Here is a 19,744-nt window from a genome sequence, read left to right as displayed (position 1 = left end):
AACTGAGCTACCGAAGCACGACTCACGGCCGGTACTCACAGCTTTACTTCTGCCAGTACCTCGTCTCCTACCTTCCAAACTTTACAGAAGCTGAAGTATTATACCTGTGCCATCTTTTTCTGTTGTGCAGGTTTAAGATTCCTCAGCTGTTGTGCTACTGAGTCTCCAAAACATGAAAATTCATCCACAGTTCTTGCATGAAGTTTTCCTAAATTTGTAAACTGCTTCTTTTCTGTTTTCCTACTCATCTGATTTTTTACAGTGAAGTGACCATACCTTCAAATAATCTTTAGAGGAGAGATTTAATATGGCTTCTCTTTATTAGTAATTATCTATAAATGACAGTGCACTTTCTTTGGAATCAACAGACATCATTCCACATTAATCGCCTTAATAATCCATAACGAAGTTCAAACGAAATGCAGGTGCACCTAGCTGCCTGTTGTCCGCTTAACAGTGCAAGAGATTCCCACAAAACTCAGGAAACATTGAACTATTGTGGCACACTCCATACGCATCAACAAATCTGCATACGTACTGTGCTGTAGGAGCGCATATGAAAAACTGAAAAGGAGAAATGCATTATAATAGTTTTTGCTTGTTCAAGATGTAGAGTATTCAAATGAAAAAAAAAGGTCGACTTGAAAGGAAGAAGCGTTAAGACAGGTTCAAGAACGTCTACACAGTTTGTGACACACTGCAGTTGCAATGTAGTTGTGTGTGTGAATCCTTGGTTTTAGTGATGCACCATAAGAGACGCAGCATTTGTCATACCACAAAAAGTTCAATTTGGTTTCACTCTGTTGCTCCACTTTCCTACCACCACTGTTCCCTGGTGGCTGCATTAAAAAAAAAGAGCATTCTGTCGCAGTTATCGGGGAGTGACTGCTGCTGTACACCATTGGATTTGAGTGTGTTTTCATTTTATCACTGAAAAAGCCAAAGCAGTTGTCGGCAGATACACTTTCGTAACTTCTGGAACAACAGGAACCTTTGATTAATTTTCTGTGTGTGTGTGTGTGTGTGTGTGTGTGTGTGTGTGTGTGTACGCAATATTTACTAGCCAAAGATGTATCCCTTAATCCTGACAGGTATTCGGGATGCTTGAATAAATAAACGTAATACGTAACCAAAAAAGTGAGTTATATAAACTTTCTAATTTGTGAGACCAAGCCCTGTAGAAATTGTGGATTACTATACATTCAGGAAATAGCCCCCGAGTGTGATCTGGCAGTGGTTAAACTAAAATTAGTCATTCAAAATGCTTACATCAATGAATACAACAAGAATCTAAAATCTTGGAAGAGTGACGAATTTCCTGATGATATTTACATTCCAGATGTTGGTTACTTTGCCACAGAAGACAGAGTTTGTGTCTTCAAGTATTATTTATTTTGTAAATGCGTTTTTGGTTATTGATTTATCCCTGTGCGAAAAATATGTTCGATTCCAGCAGTAAGAGTGCACCTTCCTTGTATTTAACTCTTGTCTCAGCTCTAATGCCATAACCTGCACTATAACATTGATACCTGATACTTCAACTGACGCTACATTGTCTTATTTGAACAGTAGGTCACGGTGTCGCTATAGAAACGCCACAAGTTGTGGCCTCACATCAGTTACACGTGTGAACCAGGCTTTACATGTTGTTGTTGTGGTCTTCAGTCCTGAGACTGGTTTGATGCAGCTCTCCATGCTACTCTATCCTGTGCAAGCTTCTTCATCTCCCAGTACCTACTGCAACCTACATCCTTCTGAATCTGCTTAGTGTATTCATCTCTTGGTCCCCCTCTACGATTTTTACCCTCCACGCTGCCCTCCAATACTAAATTGGTGATCCCTTAATGCCTCAGAACATGTCCTACCAACCGAGCCCTTCTTCTAGTCAAGTTGTGCCACAGACTTCTCTTTACCCCAATCCTATTCAATACTTCCTCATTAGTTATGTGATCTACCCATCTAATCTTCAGAATTCTTCTGTAGCACCACATTTCAAAAGCTTCTATTCTGTTCTTGTCTAAACTATTTATCGTCCATGTTTCACTTCCATACATGGCTACACTCCATACAAATACTTTCAGAAATGACTTCCTGACATTTAAATCTATATTCGATGTTAACAAATTTCTCTTCTTCAGAAACGCTTTCCTTGCCATTGCCAGTCTACATTTTATATCCTCTCTACTTCGACCATCATCAGTTATTTTGTTCCCCAAATAGCAAAACTCCTTTACTACTTTAAGTGTCTCATTTCCTAAAACAATTCCCTCAGTATCACCCAACTCAATTCGACTACATTCCATTATTCTCGCTTTGCTTTTGTTGATGTTCATCTTATATCCTTCTTTCAAGACACTATCCATTCCTTTCAACTGCTCTTCCAAGTCCTTTGCTGTCTCTGACAGAATTTCAATATCATTGGCGAACCTCAAAGTTTTTATTTATTCTCTGTAGATTTTAATTCCTACTCTGAATTTTCCTTTTGTTTCCTTTACTGCTTGCTCAATATACTGATTGAATAACATCTGGGATAGGCTACAACCCTGTCCCACTCCCTTCCCAACCACTGCTTCCCTTTCATGCCCCTCAAACTCTTATAACTGCCATCTGGTTTCTGTACAAATTCTAAATAGCCTTTCGCTACCTTTATTTTACCCCTGCCACCTTCAGAATTTGAAAGAGAGTATTCCAGTCAACATTGTCAAAAGCTTTCTCTAAGTCTACAAATGCTAGAAAAGTAGGTTTGCCCTTCCTTAATCTAGCTTCTAAGATAAGTCGTAGGGTCAGTATTGCCTCACGTGTTCCAACATTTCTACGGAATCCAAACTGATCTTCCCCGAGGTCGGCTTCTACCAGTTTTTCCATTCGTCTGTAAAGAATTCGCGTTAGTATTTTGCAGCTGTGACTTATTAAACTGATAGTTCGGTAATTTTCACATCTGTCAACACCTGCTTTCTTTGGGATTGGAATTATTATATTCTTCTTGAAGTCTGCGGGTATTTCGCCTGTTTCATACATCTTGCTCACCAGATGGTAGAGTTTTGTCAGGACTGGCTCTCCCAAGGCCGTCAGTAGTTCCAATGGAATGTTGTCTACTCCGGGGGCCTTGTTCCGACTCAGGTCTTTCAGTGTTCTGTCAAACTCTTCACGCAGTATCATATCTCCCATTTCATCTTCATCTACATCCTCTTCCATTTCCATAATATTGTCCTCAAGTACATCGCCCTTGTATAGACCCTCTATATACTCCTTCCACCTTTCTGCTTTTCCTTCTTTGCTTAGAACTGGGTTTCCATCTGAGCTCTTGATTTTCATGCAAGTGGTTCTATTATCTCCAACGGTCTCTTTAATTTTCCTGTAGGCAGTATCTATCTTACCCCTAGTGAGGTAAGCCTCTACATCCTTACATTTGTCCTCTAGCCATGCCTGCTTAGCCATTTTGCACTTCCTGTCGATCTCATTTTTGAGACATTTGTATTCCTTTTTGTCTGCTTCATTTACTGCATTTTATATTTTCTCCTTTCATCAATTAAATTCAATATTTCTTCTGTTACCCAAGGGTTTCTACTAGCCCTCGTCTTTTTACCAATTTGATCCTCTGCTGCCTTCATTATTTCATCCCTCTAAGCTACCCATTCTTCTTCTACTGTATTTCTTTCCCCCACTCCTGTCAATTGTGCCCTTATGCTCTCCCTGAAACTCTGTACAACCTCTGGTTCTTTCAGTTTATCCATGTCCCATCTCCTTAAATTCCCACCTTTTTGCAGTTTCTTCAGTTTTAATCTGCAGGTCATAACCAACAGATTGTGGTCAGAGTCCACATCTGCCCCTGGAAATGTCTTACAATTTAAAACCTGGTTCCTAAATCTCTGTCTTACCATTATATAATCTATCTGAAACAGAAAACTACTATTATTTTAGAAATGAGAAAATGATTCATAGAAATAACTACACATAAAGTACAGTCAGTTTATAACATTTGAGCTACAATAACAGGAGTTTATTTTCTTATTGCAGAAACAAGAAAGATGTGGTAATGTATTTTTTAAAATTAAATATTACTCATATATTCCGCATAGAAGTAATTAATAGTCATTATAATCGTAAAAGAAATAAACTTTCAAGTACTTTCAGAAATGATTACCAGTCGACAGTTATGAACGTTTGCGCCAGTTTTCGTAGTGTTAAGCAATGTGACTATACGATGCAGCGATGTTAACTTTCTTTGATGCTAATGAACTTCCGCAGTACTAATGTTTTGACAACAAATGTAGCAGACGACTGTTGTGAATGGCAAGATCTTTATTATACCTGGAAAACATGAAGCGAAGTTTAAGTCTGAAGCATGTAATATATAGTTGTAGAAACCTTTGTTCTAAAAAGATCAAGGAAATGAAACCAACGGCAGGGATTGTGAGTAAGTTTTATATTTTGTTGTGAGGTGTAACTCTTAACTTGCGCGTAAGAATTAGCGGATAGATTTTAATATATATGAAGAATCCTGCGTGCAGCTTGATGAAGAAAACAGATCGATTGTTTTCCAATTACACAGAAAAAAATCGAGGCGCCATTATCAAAGATGCAGCACAAAAAATGATCTATTATGTGAAAAGTGGATGGCAAGACTATTTGCCGCCGACAGCTGTGGCAGAGCGGTTCTAGGCGCTTCAGTTCGGAACCGCGCTGCTGCAACGGTCACAGCTTCGAATCCTGCCTCGGACATGGATGTGTGTGATGTCCTTAGGTTAGTTAGGTTTAAGTAGTTCTAAGTCTAGGGGCTGATGATCTCAGATGTTAAGTCCCATAGTGCTCAGAGCCTTTTGAACCATTTTGAACACTATGTGGCAAAGGACAAAAGGACTGCAATCAGCACCAGCCATGGCTTGTTATGTGTTCAGACAGATTTCCCAAAGGTTATCCTATCCAAAATGTGCCAAAAGAGAATTTTGAAGACACGTCATGATTAATGCAGATGTTTTTGGCGGCCAAAATGTGCAAAGAAAATTAGTCTCTTTTGTGTGTGTGTGTGTGTGTGTGTGTGTGTGTGTGTGTGTGTGTGTGTGTGTGTGTGTGGTGTTGTGTTGTTGTTGTTGATGATGATGAAGGCCAGTGGCCAAAATCTTTGATTGTGAAAGTCTTTTTGTTGTGCCTATCTGTGACTCAGCATCTCTGCTGTATGGTGAGTTAAAACTTTCCTTCTCATCATGTTATAAAGAAAGGAAGAAATGGTATCACAATGTGAATCCTTTGAAACAGTAAAAACAAATCTAAAAGTGATTTTTATTACTAGCCCCCAGCAACAGAACCATAGGAAAGAATTCTCATTGATTGTGGTGGGCAATTTTGAAAAGCATCCTGGTTCATATGTGTGAATGCATTCTCATAGTTCCTATATGAGATATATTTGACATGGTGTTAGCAACTTCAGACACCCAATAAAGGCACTTAAAAAAATCATTGCCATTGAAGGATTCCCCAAGTCCATAGTTTCTGATAATGATACACAATTTGTATCAAAGGAATTCAATGATTTCTGTGGAAGGAATGGCATAGAACACGTGAAGACTACAGCTTCATTTCACCATGAAGCAAAAAGATTTGTAAGAAATTCCAAGGAAGCCATGAAAAAGGCCAACTGAGGAGGAGAGAAGAAGAAAGATGAAGCAGCAGTTTTAAAGCTCAAGAAGGAAATTATCAAGAAAACTAAATTGGTGCACTTTGGCACAACTGAAACTGTTGTAATAGTCACTGGTGCATCTTCGTAGTCAGAGCAGTATTGTCTCACAAGTATTCAGATGGACCAGAAAAACCCATCACCTTTGCTTCCAAAGATTTAAATGAACTTCAGATAAAGACAGATGCTATCTGTTATTAATGGGGTCAAGAAATTTCATCAATAATTGCAGGAAAGAAGATTTGGATTGATCACAGCTGGCCAGGGTGGCCGAGTGGTTCTAGGGGCTACAGACTGGAACCGCGTGACCGCTACGGTTGCAGGTTTGAGTCCTGCCTCGGGCATGGATGTGTGTGATGTCCTTAGGTTAGTTAGGTTTAAGTAGTTCTAAGTTCTAGGGGACTGATGACCTTCGATGTTAAGTCCCATAGTGCTCAGAGCCATTTGAACCATTTGATTGATCACAAGCATCTGGTTTCAATATTCCATCCAAGCAAACAGCTGCCAGTAAAGTCAGTTCAGAGACTACAAAGATGGACAATCACATTGATGGGATATATCTGTGAAATTGGATACAGATTCACAGAAGTACCTTGCAATGCCAATGCTTTATCAAGACTGCCCTATGGTTTGAATGAAAAATTCTGCGTGTCAGAACAACCGTGATTTCAACTTTATGTAAAAATTAGTAAGCAGAGTGATTCATTTCCAATTTACCAGAGAAAAATTTGAGAAGCCAAGAGCAAAGATGCATCAGTAAAAATGATTTTGCATTATGTGGGAACTGAATGATGAGATATTTGCTAAAAAACAAACAGTTCTTGCAGCCACCTTTTAACAAACAGATTGCTGCCAGCACCAGCTATGGTTTGTTACCTATACAGACAAATTTCACAAGGGTTATCACATCTAAAATGTGCGAAAGTAAAATTTTGAAGACTCTTATGATGGCCACTGTTGGAATGAAACAAGTGACTGCTAACCTAATAACATATTATAACTGAAAACAGAGGGCCCAAAAATGGTCTATCAAAAGCAGATGCAATAAATTACATAGACAGGCAATGAATTCTCTACCAGAACACATCAGTTTCGCCAACTCATCTGTTAGAGAAATCACAAAGATCTTAAATCACCAAAAAGTGGTAACACTTCTGGCCATGATAATATCCGCAAATGTTTTTTCCTGGCTTGATTTCTCCACCCTTGAGATGTTTTCAATGAGTCAGTGTGTATCTCCCGAAATACTGAAGCATGCAGATGGAAGTATAAAATATACAAAAGTGGAGATTATGGATTTCTTTTTGTAGAACAGTCTCTATCCTTTCCTTCTTATCAAACATTTTTGAAAATGTAGCTTACAACAAAAAACTGAACCATCTGTTGTGAGAATAATCTCTTAACAACAGCTCTGTTTGGCTTTTGTAAAAGGCTTCAGTACCAATTAGACAATGTTTGATCTCGTGAACTCAGTTCTAGTACAAATACACAATAAAAGTTATGCTATTGGGGTTTTCTGTGACCTTTCCAAGATCTTTAATTTTGTGGAACATAGGGAAACAAAAATGGTATAGCATTTATAATTTCCAGAAATCATTTCAATACATAACTGGAAGAATTCGTACTTCAAATGTCAACTGTCCATTGCTACTGTACATATTTTACATAGGTTAAGTAACTGCTATTTAAACACCTACTTACACCACATTGTTAAGCCAATAAACTCTGTTAACTGGTTCGGATTGTGTGAAGGATTTGCATATGCTACACTTTTCCATATTTACGAAAACATCATATAATTGTTTTTCTTTCTCCCAGCATAACAATAATATCATCCCTTTAGAAAATGTGAGAATTTCATCCCAGACATGAAAAAACTTTTTTACAGTAATTGGAGATGAAGTCTTGAAGGGCCAAACATTGGATACAAATTCACATTTTATAGCAAAAAAGCTGTTTGATATTGGAGTAAAGGTGAAAAAGGTAAGATTTCTTTGTAACACATCATTCTTTTTATTGTAATATCTGTGTTTTAGGTAAAGAGAAATATGTAGCTACAGGTAATAGAATTTTTGTTAATAGTTAGCACAAGGTTGCGCCTTTGTAAAACATGAAATTTCTCCGATCCAATTAACCGTAGATAAATCTCTTACACATTCAAAACAGTGTATGTGTTTTTAGTTTCTTAGATTTTTCACTTTGTGTCAGTTCTCCATTTCCATGCAACTGAAATGATTCTTGATTCATAATAATGTGTGAATCTTTGAAGCTGTCAATTCCTGATATAAATAGAATTTCAATGCAGAAATTTATTTGACCATCTCTGTCCTTTCTAACAAAGATTCTCATGTGGCTGTAGTTTGGACTAAGGTGTGGAAAGATCTCCACCTGAAATGTTGGATGTGGTGACAGTCTGATCAGTAGTGCAGTCCAGTGTCAACATTGGCGCCATATTCAATACTCTTTTCATTAAGAAAGGTGAAACTGATGGGTAAATTCAGAAAAGCGGTGTTTGCTAATAGACAATTCTCTGGGGAGTATTTTGGTGCATAGATCTGATATCAGTAACTTGTAAGAATGCTGATGTTTGTGGCATGGACCTTAAAGGGCTGTGGTGGAGAAACTCCTCTGTTGCCAAATTGTCTTCTGTGGAGAATCCGAGCTCTTAAAAATGTCTGCTTTTGTGAACCTCCAGGTGCAGTACTAGTAAGCTTCTCTGGATACAAAATTACCACTGCAAATTATCCATCTATTCTTGTGTATTGCAGAATACATGATGCTTTTTCATACTTATTAACACCATGTTTACTTCTTCATAGATGAAAGTGTGGCAGCTCACGTTAGTACTGCAGGCCCCATAAATATTTTGACAATTTTTCTTTGTACTAGGATGAGACTACACTGTCCATTCACGTTAATATGACTGCCAGTCGAAAGCCTGAATGTACACCTTTTGCAGCGTAGACAGCTAAAAGATGTATTGGAAGAGAGTTATGGAGGTTTTAGAAGGTACTGACAGCGATGTGAAATAATTTCTACTCTGTTGCATTGACCATCTGCACTACACACTACGTTTCTCAGTTGAGGATCCCTGGTGCTTACAGCCCGACCGAGATGCTCCCACAGATTCTATGTGGTGTATTTGGTGACCAGGGAATACAGTGAAATCCCCCCACCCTGCAGATCCGTGTTTTAGAATAGGCCCAAGGTATTCCTGCCTGTTATTAGAGGCAACTAAAAGGAGTCTCCCACTTTTCAGCCCTATAAGTTCAGATCCCATTTTATGGTTTGACCTCCTACTTCACAAATTCTACAGAAGTGCAGGCCGTTTGGGGAAGGATGCCTTACGTGGTGCACCAGTTATCCATAGTGCCATTACCGGTAGATTCGATTTCCTGCACCTTTTCTTGTCATGGCTTTGCATGTCCACCTGTAATTCAACTATTTGGGCGAGGACACCTTCTGGGACATGTCATTTATTCCATTGTCTCCTCTCCTCTTTCACCCTCATGACAATATCAGATTTCTCTGCACCCAGTATTCAGCATGGTAGCCAGTCCCTTGTGGTGGATCTGTCATGTACCCGTTTGTCGGTAGCCCCCTCACAACACAGGGATTGCTCTGCTGATACCTGAGCTGTAAACTCCCCCTGTATGCCAAGGAGTAGATGCACCCATCTTCCTGGGGCATCAGGAGTCCTGGAAATGGCCGTCGTGCCAGGTGACCTTTGCTGTGGCTGGGTTGTGCCTGTGGGGAGAGCCCCTGATCGGAGTGGGTGGGCAAGGAAGCAGACTAACTCATCTTTTGCTATGGACCGAATGGCCCCAGCAGTCTCTAAGGAAGGAAAGGTTGAGTTCAATGCTTATAGGTATACCCTAAATCATTCCTCTCTATATGGATACGAAGCCTCTGTTTTTTGTTGAGCACCTGGAGGATAAGTTTGTGGAAGTGACAGTGCTGTCCAAAATGCGCAATGGGTCAGTTTTGATTCAGATGGCATCCCCAACCACCCCTGAGCATTACTCGCCAGTGACAAGCTGGGTGGGATTCTTGTTTCGGTCGCTCCCCATAAAAACCTAAACATGGTCCAGTGAATTATTTTTCATTGCGACTTCTGTTGCAGTCTAGTAACGAGCTATGTGCCAATTTAGAATGGCAGGGTGTTCATTTCGTCTGGCGCGTTTACAAGGTACCCAGAGACAATAGGGTTGCTACCAATGCCTTCATCTTGGCCTTTGAGGGTGCTTCGTTACCTGAAAAGGTCAAAGTGATGGTGTACCACTGTGACATCAAACCTTATGTCCCTCTCCCTATGCGATGCTTTAAGTGCTGGGAGTTCAGGCACACGTCCTCTTGGTGCAATTCCAGTGCCACATGTAGAGATTGCGGACATTCGCTGCACCCAAATACTCTATGTTCGCCTCCTCCCACCTGTGTCAACTGTGGAGAACACCACTCGCCCTGCTCACTGGACTGTCTGATACTCCAAAAGGAGTGGAAAATTATGGAGTACAAGACCCTGGACAGGCTGTCTTACCATGAGGCTAAACTCAAATATGAAAGGCTAAACCATGTTCACATGCTGTTTTCCTATGCTGCCGCCAAGATGGCGTCGCCATCAGTGACACCATTACACCCATCATCTAAGGTTACTCCAGTAGGCCCTCAGGGTCACCCATCTTCCTTTCCGCTCCAGCTGGCTGGGGGAAAGTCTTCTTCTGTTGCTCCCAAAGCTTCTACTTTTGTAGCATCACCCCCCCCCCTCCCCCCAAATGCCAGGGACATAGGTCCCATCCCACCAGCCGGAGAAGAAACAGCCTCCTGTCAAGCAGAAGGGGTACCTTGGGTCTCTACATTTGACGGTCCGCCCCCCCCCCCCCCCCCCCCCCCAAGTGGACAAGTGGACATCAGCCAGTGGCTGAAAGAGCTGGTCAAAGGGCTTCATGGTCTTTTGTCCCTGAAGCAACTTCTGAGAAGCCCTCCCAGCAAGCCCCTAGGGACCGGTGAGAGGGCAAACCACCAAAGAAGGAGGCCACTAAGAAAAGGGAGCTACAGTAGCCCCTGCACCAGCACTCCCCCATGGCTTTGCGACTGAGGAATGGGGTGGAGATTCTGAAATCCTCTGAAGAACTAGATCTTGCCAATGCCTCGGATGCAATGGGACTGGATGCTAACACTCAGTTGGTGGCAGCAGGTGATGCTGAGGCCTAATTTTCCTCCTTGGTCACTTCATGCCTCCCCATACGACAGAAAGTGTCATTCTCTGGTGGAACTGCGGCAGTTTTTTCTCCCACCTGGCCAAGTTATGTCAACTTTTAAGTGTTACACCTGTTCTTTGCATTGTCCGTCAGGAAACCTGGTTCCCAGCAGTGCAGACTCCTGCGCATTGTGGCTATAGGGGATATTACAAAAACTGTAGTGACTGTAATAGTGTGTCAAGTGGAATTTGGGTCTCTGTCCTGCAGTCGGTATGTAGCGAACCTGTGCCCCTTCATACTCCTCTTGAAGCTGTGGCTATCAGAGTAAGGACAGCACAGGGAATAACTGTCTCCAACTATATCTTCCTTCAGATGGTGCAGTACCCCTGAATATATTGGCCGCACCGATTCATCAACTCCCTAAACCTTTCCTACTTTTGGTAGGTTTTAATGCCCATAACCTCTTGTGGAGTGTCCGCCCCTGGTAGCTGAGTGGTCAGTGCAACAGAATGTCAATCCTAAGGGCCCAGGTTCGATTCCCGGCTGGGTCAGAGATTTTCTCCACTCAGGGACTGGGTGTTGTGTTGTCCTAATCATCATCATTTCATCCCCATCAGTGCGCAAGTCGCTGAAGTGGCGTTAAATTGAAAGACTTGCACCCCAGCAAATGGTCTACCCAATGGGAGACCCTAGTCACACGACCTCTTGTGGGTTGGCACTGTGCTTACTGGTCGAGGTAGAGATGTCGAAACCTTATTGTCTCAATTTGATCTCTGCCTCTTAAATGCTGGGGCTCCCACACATTTCAGTATGGCTCATGGTGCTTACTCAGCCATTTATTTATCACTCTGTAGCCTTCTCCCATCTGTCCACTGGAGAGCACATGATGACTTGGGTGGCAGTGACCAGTTCCTCATCTTCCTGTCACTCCCCCAGGATCATTCCCCCTGGACACTTACCCCAATGGGCATTAAACAAGGCACACTGGGAAGCTTTCACCTCTGCAGACACTGATGAATCTCTCCCACACGATTACATCGATGTGGTGGTTGAGGGAGTCACCAGAATGATTATTTCTGTGGCAGAAAATGCAATCCCTTGCTCCTTAGGGTGCCACCTTGGTGGTCGCCAGAAATCGCTGAGGCCATTGAAGAGCGTAGGCAGGCTCTACAGCAACATAAGTGACACCCTTCCCTGGAGCACCTAATAACTTTGAAATACCTCTGTGCCCGTGTTCACTGTCTCTTAGAAAGATGGAAACAGAAGTGTTGAGTTAGGTATGTCTCGACCATTGGGTACTGTATGTCGCCTTCACAAGTCTGGACAAATATCAGACGTGTCTTTGGGTACCAGACCCCAACAGGTGTCCCTGGCATTCATATAAATGGAATGTTATCTACCGATGCAAATGTAATTGCAGAGCACTTTGCTTGGCTCTCTGCATTGGAGAATTACCCCCCCCCCCCCCCTCCCCCGGCCTTTGTACCCTCAGATGGCAGATGGAAGCGAAACTCCTCTCGTCCACTACATGCCACAGAAAACCATATAAGACTGCATTTACTAAGTGGGAGCTCCTCAGCACCCCTGCACATTGCCCCGACACAGCTCCTGGGCCAAATCAGATCCACATTCAGATGATTAAACATATTTTGTCGGACTACCAGCGACATATCCTCATCAGCTTCAACCGCATCTGGAGCGATGGCGTCGTCCTGTCGCAGTGATGGGAGAGCACCATCATTCCACTGCTCAAACCTGGTAAAAACCCACTTGATTTTGATAGCTATCAGCCCATCAGCCTCACCAGCATTCTTTTTAAGCTTCTGTAAGCTGCTACAACGTCTGGTGACTCGGCGGTTGTGTTGGCTCCTGGACTCACAAGTCCTATTGGCTCCATGTCAGGTTTCTGCCAGGGTTGCTCAACTGCTGATAATCTAGTGTCCCTCGAGTCTGCCATCCAAACAGCCTTTTCCAGACAGCAGCAACCAGGTTGCCATCTCTTTTGATTTATGAAAAGCTTATGACACGTCCTGGCGACATCATATCCTTGCCACACTGTGTGGGTGGGGACTCCAGGGTCCTCTCCTGATTTTTATCCAAAACTCCCTGTTGCTCCATACTTTCTGTGTTCAAGTTAGTGCCTCCCATAGTCCCCCCCCCCCCCCCCATATCCAGGATAATGGGGTCCTGCAGGCCTCTGTATTGAGTTTATCTCTATTTTTAGTGGCCATTAATTGCCTAGCAGCTGCTGTAGGGCAGTCTGCCTCACCTTCTGTGTATGCAGACGACTTCTGCATTTCCTACTGCTCCTCCAGTACTGGTGTTGCTGAGCACAAGTTGCAGCCATGGGCTCTAGCCCATGGCTTCCAGTTTGCAGCCGCGAATCTGCCTGTTGAGTGCTTGTGTCGGTGCCATACCATTCATCCGGAACCAGAAATTTACCTTGCTGATGACCTATTCACTGTAGTGGAGACATATCAAGTCTTAGAAATGGTTTTCAGCGCCCAATTGACTTGGCTTCCTTGTCTTCATCAGCTTAAGTGGAAGTGCTGGCAGCACCTCAATGCCCTCCACTGCCTGAGCAACACCAACTGGGGTTGCTCTACACTGTTGTGGCTCTACAGAGCCCCTTGTTCAATCCCGTCTTGACTATGGGAGTCTGGTTTATGGTTCAGCGGCACCCTCAGCCTTGTGGTTGCTAGACCCAGTGCATCACTGTGGTGTTCGATTAGCGACGGGAGCTTTTAGGATGAGTCCAGTGACCAGCGTACTGGTGGAGGCTGGAGTCCCTCCATTGCAGATCAGATATCCATAACTGCTTGCCAGTTATGTTGCACACATTCGTAGCTCTCCTGAGCATCCAAATTACCGTCTCCTTTTCTCAACTACAGTGCTTCACCTCCCACATCGTCAGCCCAGGTCAGGGCTTATGATCGCAGTTCGCCCCCAAACCCTTCTGTGTGAACTAGAGTGCTTTCCTTTACCTCCTCCCCCCTGGGTCCATTCGCATACACCTCCAAGGTGTATATCTAGGCTGCAGCTTCACCTGGACCTTTCGCATGGCTCTAAGGACTCAGCTAATCCTGCGGCTTTCTGCTGTCACTTCCTCTCAATTGTCGACGTGTCCCAGGGCTCTGAAGTGGTTTACACTGACTGCTCAACACCTGATGGTCACATTGGCTTTGCCTATGTTCACAGGGGACCTATTGAACAGCTCTCCTTGCCAGATGGTTGCAGTGTTTTCACTGCAGAGATGGTGGCCATATTTCGTGCTCTTGAGCATGTCCGTTCTTGCCCTGGTGAGTTGTTTCTTATCTGTATTATCTGTAGTGACTCCTTGAGCAGCCTACAAGCTATTGACCAGTGCTGCCCTCGCCATCCTTTGATATAGTGACCATTCATAAGTCTGTCTATGCCCGGGAACAGTCCACTCATTCAGTGGTGTTTTCTGGACCCCAGGACATGTCGGAATATCAGGCAGTGAACTTGCTGACAGGCTGGCTAAACAGGCTACACAGAGACTGCTTCTGGAGATCAGCATCTCTGAAACTGACCTGCGTTCAGTATTACACCTCAAAGCTTTTCGGCTTTGGGAGACAGAATGGCATAACCTCGGTATGCACAACAACTGCGTCCATTAAGGAGACTATGAATGTGTGGAAGTCCTCCATGTGGGCCTCTCGCAGGGTCTCTGTGGTCCTCTGCCAATTCTGCATTGGCCATGCTTGGGTGACCCATGGCTATCTGCTGCGCTGTGAAGACCCGCCTCAGTGTCGGTGTGGTGCCTGGTTGACAGTGGCCCCGGACTCGTTACTGTTAATTTTAGTTGACAACACCTCATCAGCTGATCTATGTTTTATACGTGAGGGTAGGTTTTATCATTCTATCTAAGTTTTAGTGCATGTCCTTTGCCCCTCTGTCTTCTTGACCCTAGTGGTTTCAGGCTGGAGGTTTTAATGCGTTGCAGAGTGGCTGGCCTATCCGTTTTACTCTGGTGATCAGCGAGCCATGGTGATCTGCTCTCTTGTTTTAATCCCTTCTACCTGTTTCTTGTGTCTCTATGGTTTTCTTGTCCTATTTTGTCCATTGTAATGTTTGTTGCCCTTCTGTCATTCTCGTGATTTTTTCTTACTCGTGGTTTTGTGCTGTAAGTGTAGTTTGTTTTATTCTTTCCCTAGAAACAAGGGACTGATGACCAAGCAGTTTGCCTCCCCCCCCTCCCCCGACCCGCACTCTCCCCTTTAAACCCTTACAGTAACCTCGTTCCAGTGCTCTTCGAACCATGCGCGTGACAGGTTGCATTGTCCTGCTGATAGTTGCCACTGCGCTAATGAAAACCAAACTGCTTGTAGGGGAGGACATGGTCCCCAAGGATAGATGCATACTTGTGTTGATCCATTGTTCTTCCCAGAATGACATGTTCATGCAGCTAGTGCCTCGAAAACATTCCTCAGATCATAATGTTCTCTCCTCCATCATGAGTCCTTCTGACAATTGTTGCAGGCTGTTTGCTTTCAGACATTTCACGCTGTACACGCCAATGACCATCTATCCGATGGAGCATAAAACATTTAATCTGAACTGGCCACCTACTGCCACTCAGTGGACCTCCATTTGCAGTACGAGCATGCAAATTCCAAGCTTCATTGCCGATGAACAGCAGTCAGCGTGGGTGCAAGAACCAGGTGCTTGATGCATGGGCCCTTGTGCAGTAACGTTCACTGAAATGTCGTTGAGGAGACACTGTTGGCGGCCCCTTGGTTCATATGGGCAATCAGTCATTCAATAGTTGCATGTCTGTTCACCCAAACACATCTGCACAGCTGTTGTTCAACCCTGTCATCTATGACCCATAGTGCACCACACTTACCACAGAACCCATTTTGGATAGTGCCATTTTGGCATGCGTGGAATACTTTAGTCAGAGTGTCATACAAGCTATTTACAAACTTAGCCATTTTGGATATGCTTCCACTCTTGGCCCGTCAAACGAATCATTCCAGCGTATATTTTAGGAAAACCACAGAAATGCAAACTTGTATGGTTAGGTGGGGATCCAGACCCTGTTGTCTTAGGGTGCAAATCCAGTGCTTTAATTAATGTGTCACCTCATTTGATAACCCCAACAATAAACCTACTTCTCATCCAATCATAAAATTATCTTTCTGAACACAAAAAAATATTAAACTTGTGGCAAAGAGCGAATACTCCGACACATCTCCACTAGAATGAGAAGAGACAGGTTTTGGTTTCAGAGTCTGTTTGTATGAAACTGGTAAGCTTTCTGGAAGAAGTGACTGGTAGGGTCAACCGTAGATATAACAATTTCTGATGTACCAGAACTGGTAAAGTAATCAATTGCAATACTGGTATCCATAATTTATCTTTCAAATGATATTAATTTAATTGGCCCATCCTATTAAAAGAACATAATTATTAATGTGCTTGTGAAACATGAACTTGCTAAGCATAAACCACGAAACAGATCACAATTACTTGGTCCAGTGACCACCACATACATTCTACATCTACGTACATACTCTGCCAGCCACTGTACCACGTGTGGCAGAGGGGCCCTGTACCGCCAGTGATCCCTGCCTCTCCTGTTCCACTCACAAACAGAGCTGTGGAAAAATGACTGCCTCCATATGAGCCCTAATTTCTCATATCTTATCTTCATGGCTCGTACACGAAAAGTCTGTTGGCGGCAGTAGAATCGTTTTGCAGTAAGTTTCAAATGCCTCTTCTTTAAATTTTCTCAACAGCGTTCCTTAAAAAGAACATCACCTTCCTCCAGAGATTTCCATTTGAGTTCCTGAAGCGTGTCTGTAATACTTGTGAGTGGATCAAACCTACTGGTAATAAATCTAGCTGTTTACTTTTGAATTGGATTCAGTGTCTTCCTTTAATCCAACCTGGTGTAGGTTCCAATCCCTTGAACAGCATTCAAGAATAGGTCTGACTAGCATCCTACATGCAGTCTCCTTTACAGATGAACCATACTCTCACAAAATTCACACAATAAACCGAAGTTGACCATTCGCTTTCCCTACCACAATCCCCACATGCTCATTCCATTTAATATTTTCTGCAATGTTTTGCCCAGATATTTAGACAATGTGACTGTGTCAAGCAGGACATTAAACCCTAATAATGCTGTAGCTAAATATTAAAGGTTTGTTTTTCCCACTCAACCACATTAAGTTACATTTCTCTACATTTGGAGCTAGATGTCATTCATCACACCTACAAGAAGTCATCTCGTATCGTCCTACAATCACCCAACTTTGACACTTTGCTGGTACACCAAAGCATCATCAGCAAACAATCACAGATTGCTGCCCACCTTGTCTGGACCACAGATTGCTGCCAACACCATCCGCCAGATCATTTCTGAATGTAGAAAATAATAGCAGTCCTATCACACTTCCCTGGGGCACTCCTGGCAACATTGTCTCTGACAAACACTCGTCGTTGAGTACAACATACTGCGTTCTATCACTTAAGAGGTCTTTGAGTCAGTCACACACTGTGGAACCTTTTCCATATGCTCATACCCCTGTTAAGTCTGCAGTGGGCACTGTGTCAATGACTTTCAGAAACCTACACATTTGACATCAATGTGCAATAACCAAACACAGACACCAGGCAGCAGCACTAGCAGTGGAGGGCATATAAAGCATTTAATGAGCATTTTCGTCCATGTCTAAGTCCAGTTCTATCACGTGCTCTGTATCTAATGACCCGATCGTTATTGGAATGTTAGTTTATTACTTGAAGCCTATGATACAGGGATAAACTACAGATTGATGTCTCACACATCCACTGTTGTAGTCTAGCATAATGTGTGAATTTAATGCATACACATGCATAAGTTTGCACCATATGCTGCTGTAGCTACTTTGTGAAGCTTGAAGTCATGTGACTGTAGATACTACTTGTATCTGGCCGAGAGTTCATGATCACAAATGATTCTGGAGTCCATGCACACATCCACTGACCCGTTGTCTCCACACCAGAGGACTTACCCACAGATATGTAACTGTTCTTTCTAACACAGGAATGTTGAAAATTAGGAAAAGATTGCAAAGTTATGTCTGTTAGTAGGTGATGGCCTTGGGAAAAGAATGGGTTACGATATGTGGCAGGGGTATATTTCACATTCCAGAAGATAGCATCATAGAGCTAGGTGGTGAATATGTAGAAAAATAATTTGTTAAACTCATTCATATTCTTTTGTTGCATGCGAAATTTGTAGTTTTTGTTAATTTTTTGTTTTGTTTTAAGATGTAGAATTCTACATGTTTGACTGTTTCTTTGCATACTTAGCTAGGATTAGTCCTATCCATCAACTGACATTTTTTTTATTTTTTTGGGGCAATATATCATATTTTGTAACTTCTCTGGCTAGTGCCTGAGTGTAACAAAGTAATTTAAAAAATCGTAGTAATTTTAGAGAAAATAATGTCTCAATTGTTAATACAGTGAAAGCCCTGTTTTACATTTTCATGTGGTGCAGACTTAAAAAACACAAAGTTCAGGAAAATACAGAATTGAGAAAAACATTAAAATAACCAAAATAAAAGGGAAAACATATGTAATTGGCATGTATGATTAAAAATTTTTACCCTCTCCAACACATTGAATGAAGTCTGTATAAGTGAAGGACATTAAACATAAAATACAATGTTTATACAATCATTTGTTGTAATGAGTTTCATTAGTTCTTAAAAAGTCACAGGTGTGTAACAACAAGTGAAAACTCATCAAAAAACTGAAATTGATATCTTGTACAAGGTAATCAAGCTATTTTCCAATGTGCTACAACCATAATTTTACTTCATTCAGGAATTGCTGAACGAAGGCAACAAGTATTTAGATGAAAGAATTACTGTAAATTTGATACAATGAGGCAGACTTTTGCAAACAATAATAGACCTGGACATACAAGTTTGTAGCAGTTACAAGCTAAAGTGTCCGAGCGGTCTAAGGAGCTGCAGTCATGGACTGTGCTGCTGGTTCCGGCAGAGGTTCGAGTCCTCCCTCGGGGATGGGTGTGTGTGTTTGTCCTTAGGATAATTTAGGTTAAGTAGTGTGTAAGCTTAGGGACTGATGACCTTAGCAGTTAAGTCCCATAAGATTTCACACAAACACAAGCTAAAGTGTCATCCAATTTTTATTTTATGCATTGTAGAAAGGTAAAATATCACAGCACTGATCATTGACAAACTTCATCAACATTGCTGTTATTGTTTAACGCTTTTCTTACAAGTCACACTTCGTATGTTCACTGCACTTCATGTGCTCCACCCCATCAAAGTGATATTTTAGGCTCAATGAGAGAAATGTCAAAAAGTGAGTTTACTTCCTCAGTTGACATTACAAACTTATTCGATGTCGCCTCAGTGAATTTCTGTACACTGAGTAAAATATAAATTTAAAAGAGAGCTCACACGCTACAGTTTCACTTCTGCCTTCTATCACTGCTGTCAATCTTTAGGATCTATAGTGTGTTGTGCAAAGTATATACTGAGCAGTGGTGGCTTCTGTGGAAGAGCACAAGAGCATGTGAACACCCTAACTTTTGACATCTTGCAGATTTATTGGTTATTTATCTATGAATGCTGTTAAACACAACATAGAAGCTGCAGTCTGAAGGATACAGCACTTAAATCTACCATGCTGCTGCTCCTCTAGACTCCATGAAACATAACAGTAGAGTCATGAGCACAGCTTCAGTTGTGCACATTTTAAGTAATTTTTGCACATGCACATTACACATGATGTAATAGCCTTACGAGCCAAATATGTACAGATTTGATAAACAATCTGTACAGTTCACAAAGAGCACAGCTAGCCCTTGCCACTCAAC

General features: G+C 42.3%; 1 protein-coding gene across 1 annotated transcript in view; it reads left to right on the top strand.

Annotated features, from left to right (window-relative positions):
- Positions 1-4,256: 4,256 nt before the first annotated feature.
- Positions 4,257-19,744, top strand: part of LOC124804768 (FAD synthase-like) — a 106,937-nt gene continuing 91,449 nt past the window's right edge. Inside the window, exons 1-2 of the mRNA XM_047265090.1 lie at positions 4,257-4,417; positions 7,563-7,657. Of these exons, the coding sequence (XP_047121046.1) occupies positions 4,291-4,417; positions 7,563-7,657 (222 nt within the window). The 5' untranslated portion in view covers positions 4,257-4,290. The remainder of the gene's footprint in view (positions 4,418-7,562; positions 7,658-19,744) is intronic.

Source organism: Schistocerca piceifrons, chromosome 1 (genome assembly GCF_021461385.2).
Source record: "Schistocerca piceifrons isolate TAMUIC-IGC-003096 chromosome 1, iqSchPice1.1, whole genome shotgun sequence".
In the NCBI taxonomy this organism is placed as follows: domain Eukaryota; kingdom Metazoa; phylum Arthropoda; class Insecta; order Orthoptera; family Acrididae; genus Schistocerca; species Schistocerca piceifrons.
This window is presented reverse-complemented; position numbering and strand designations above follow the sequence as displayed.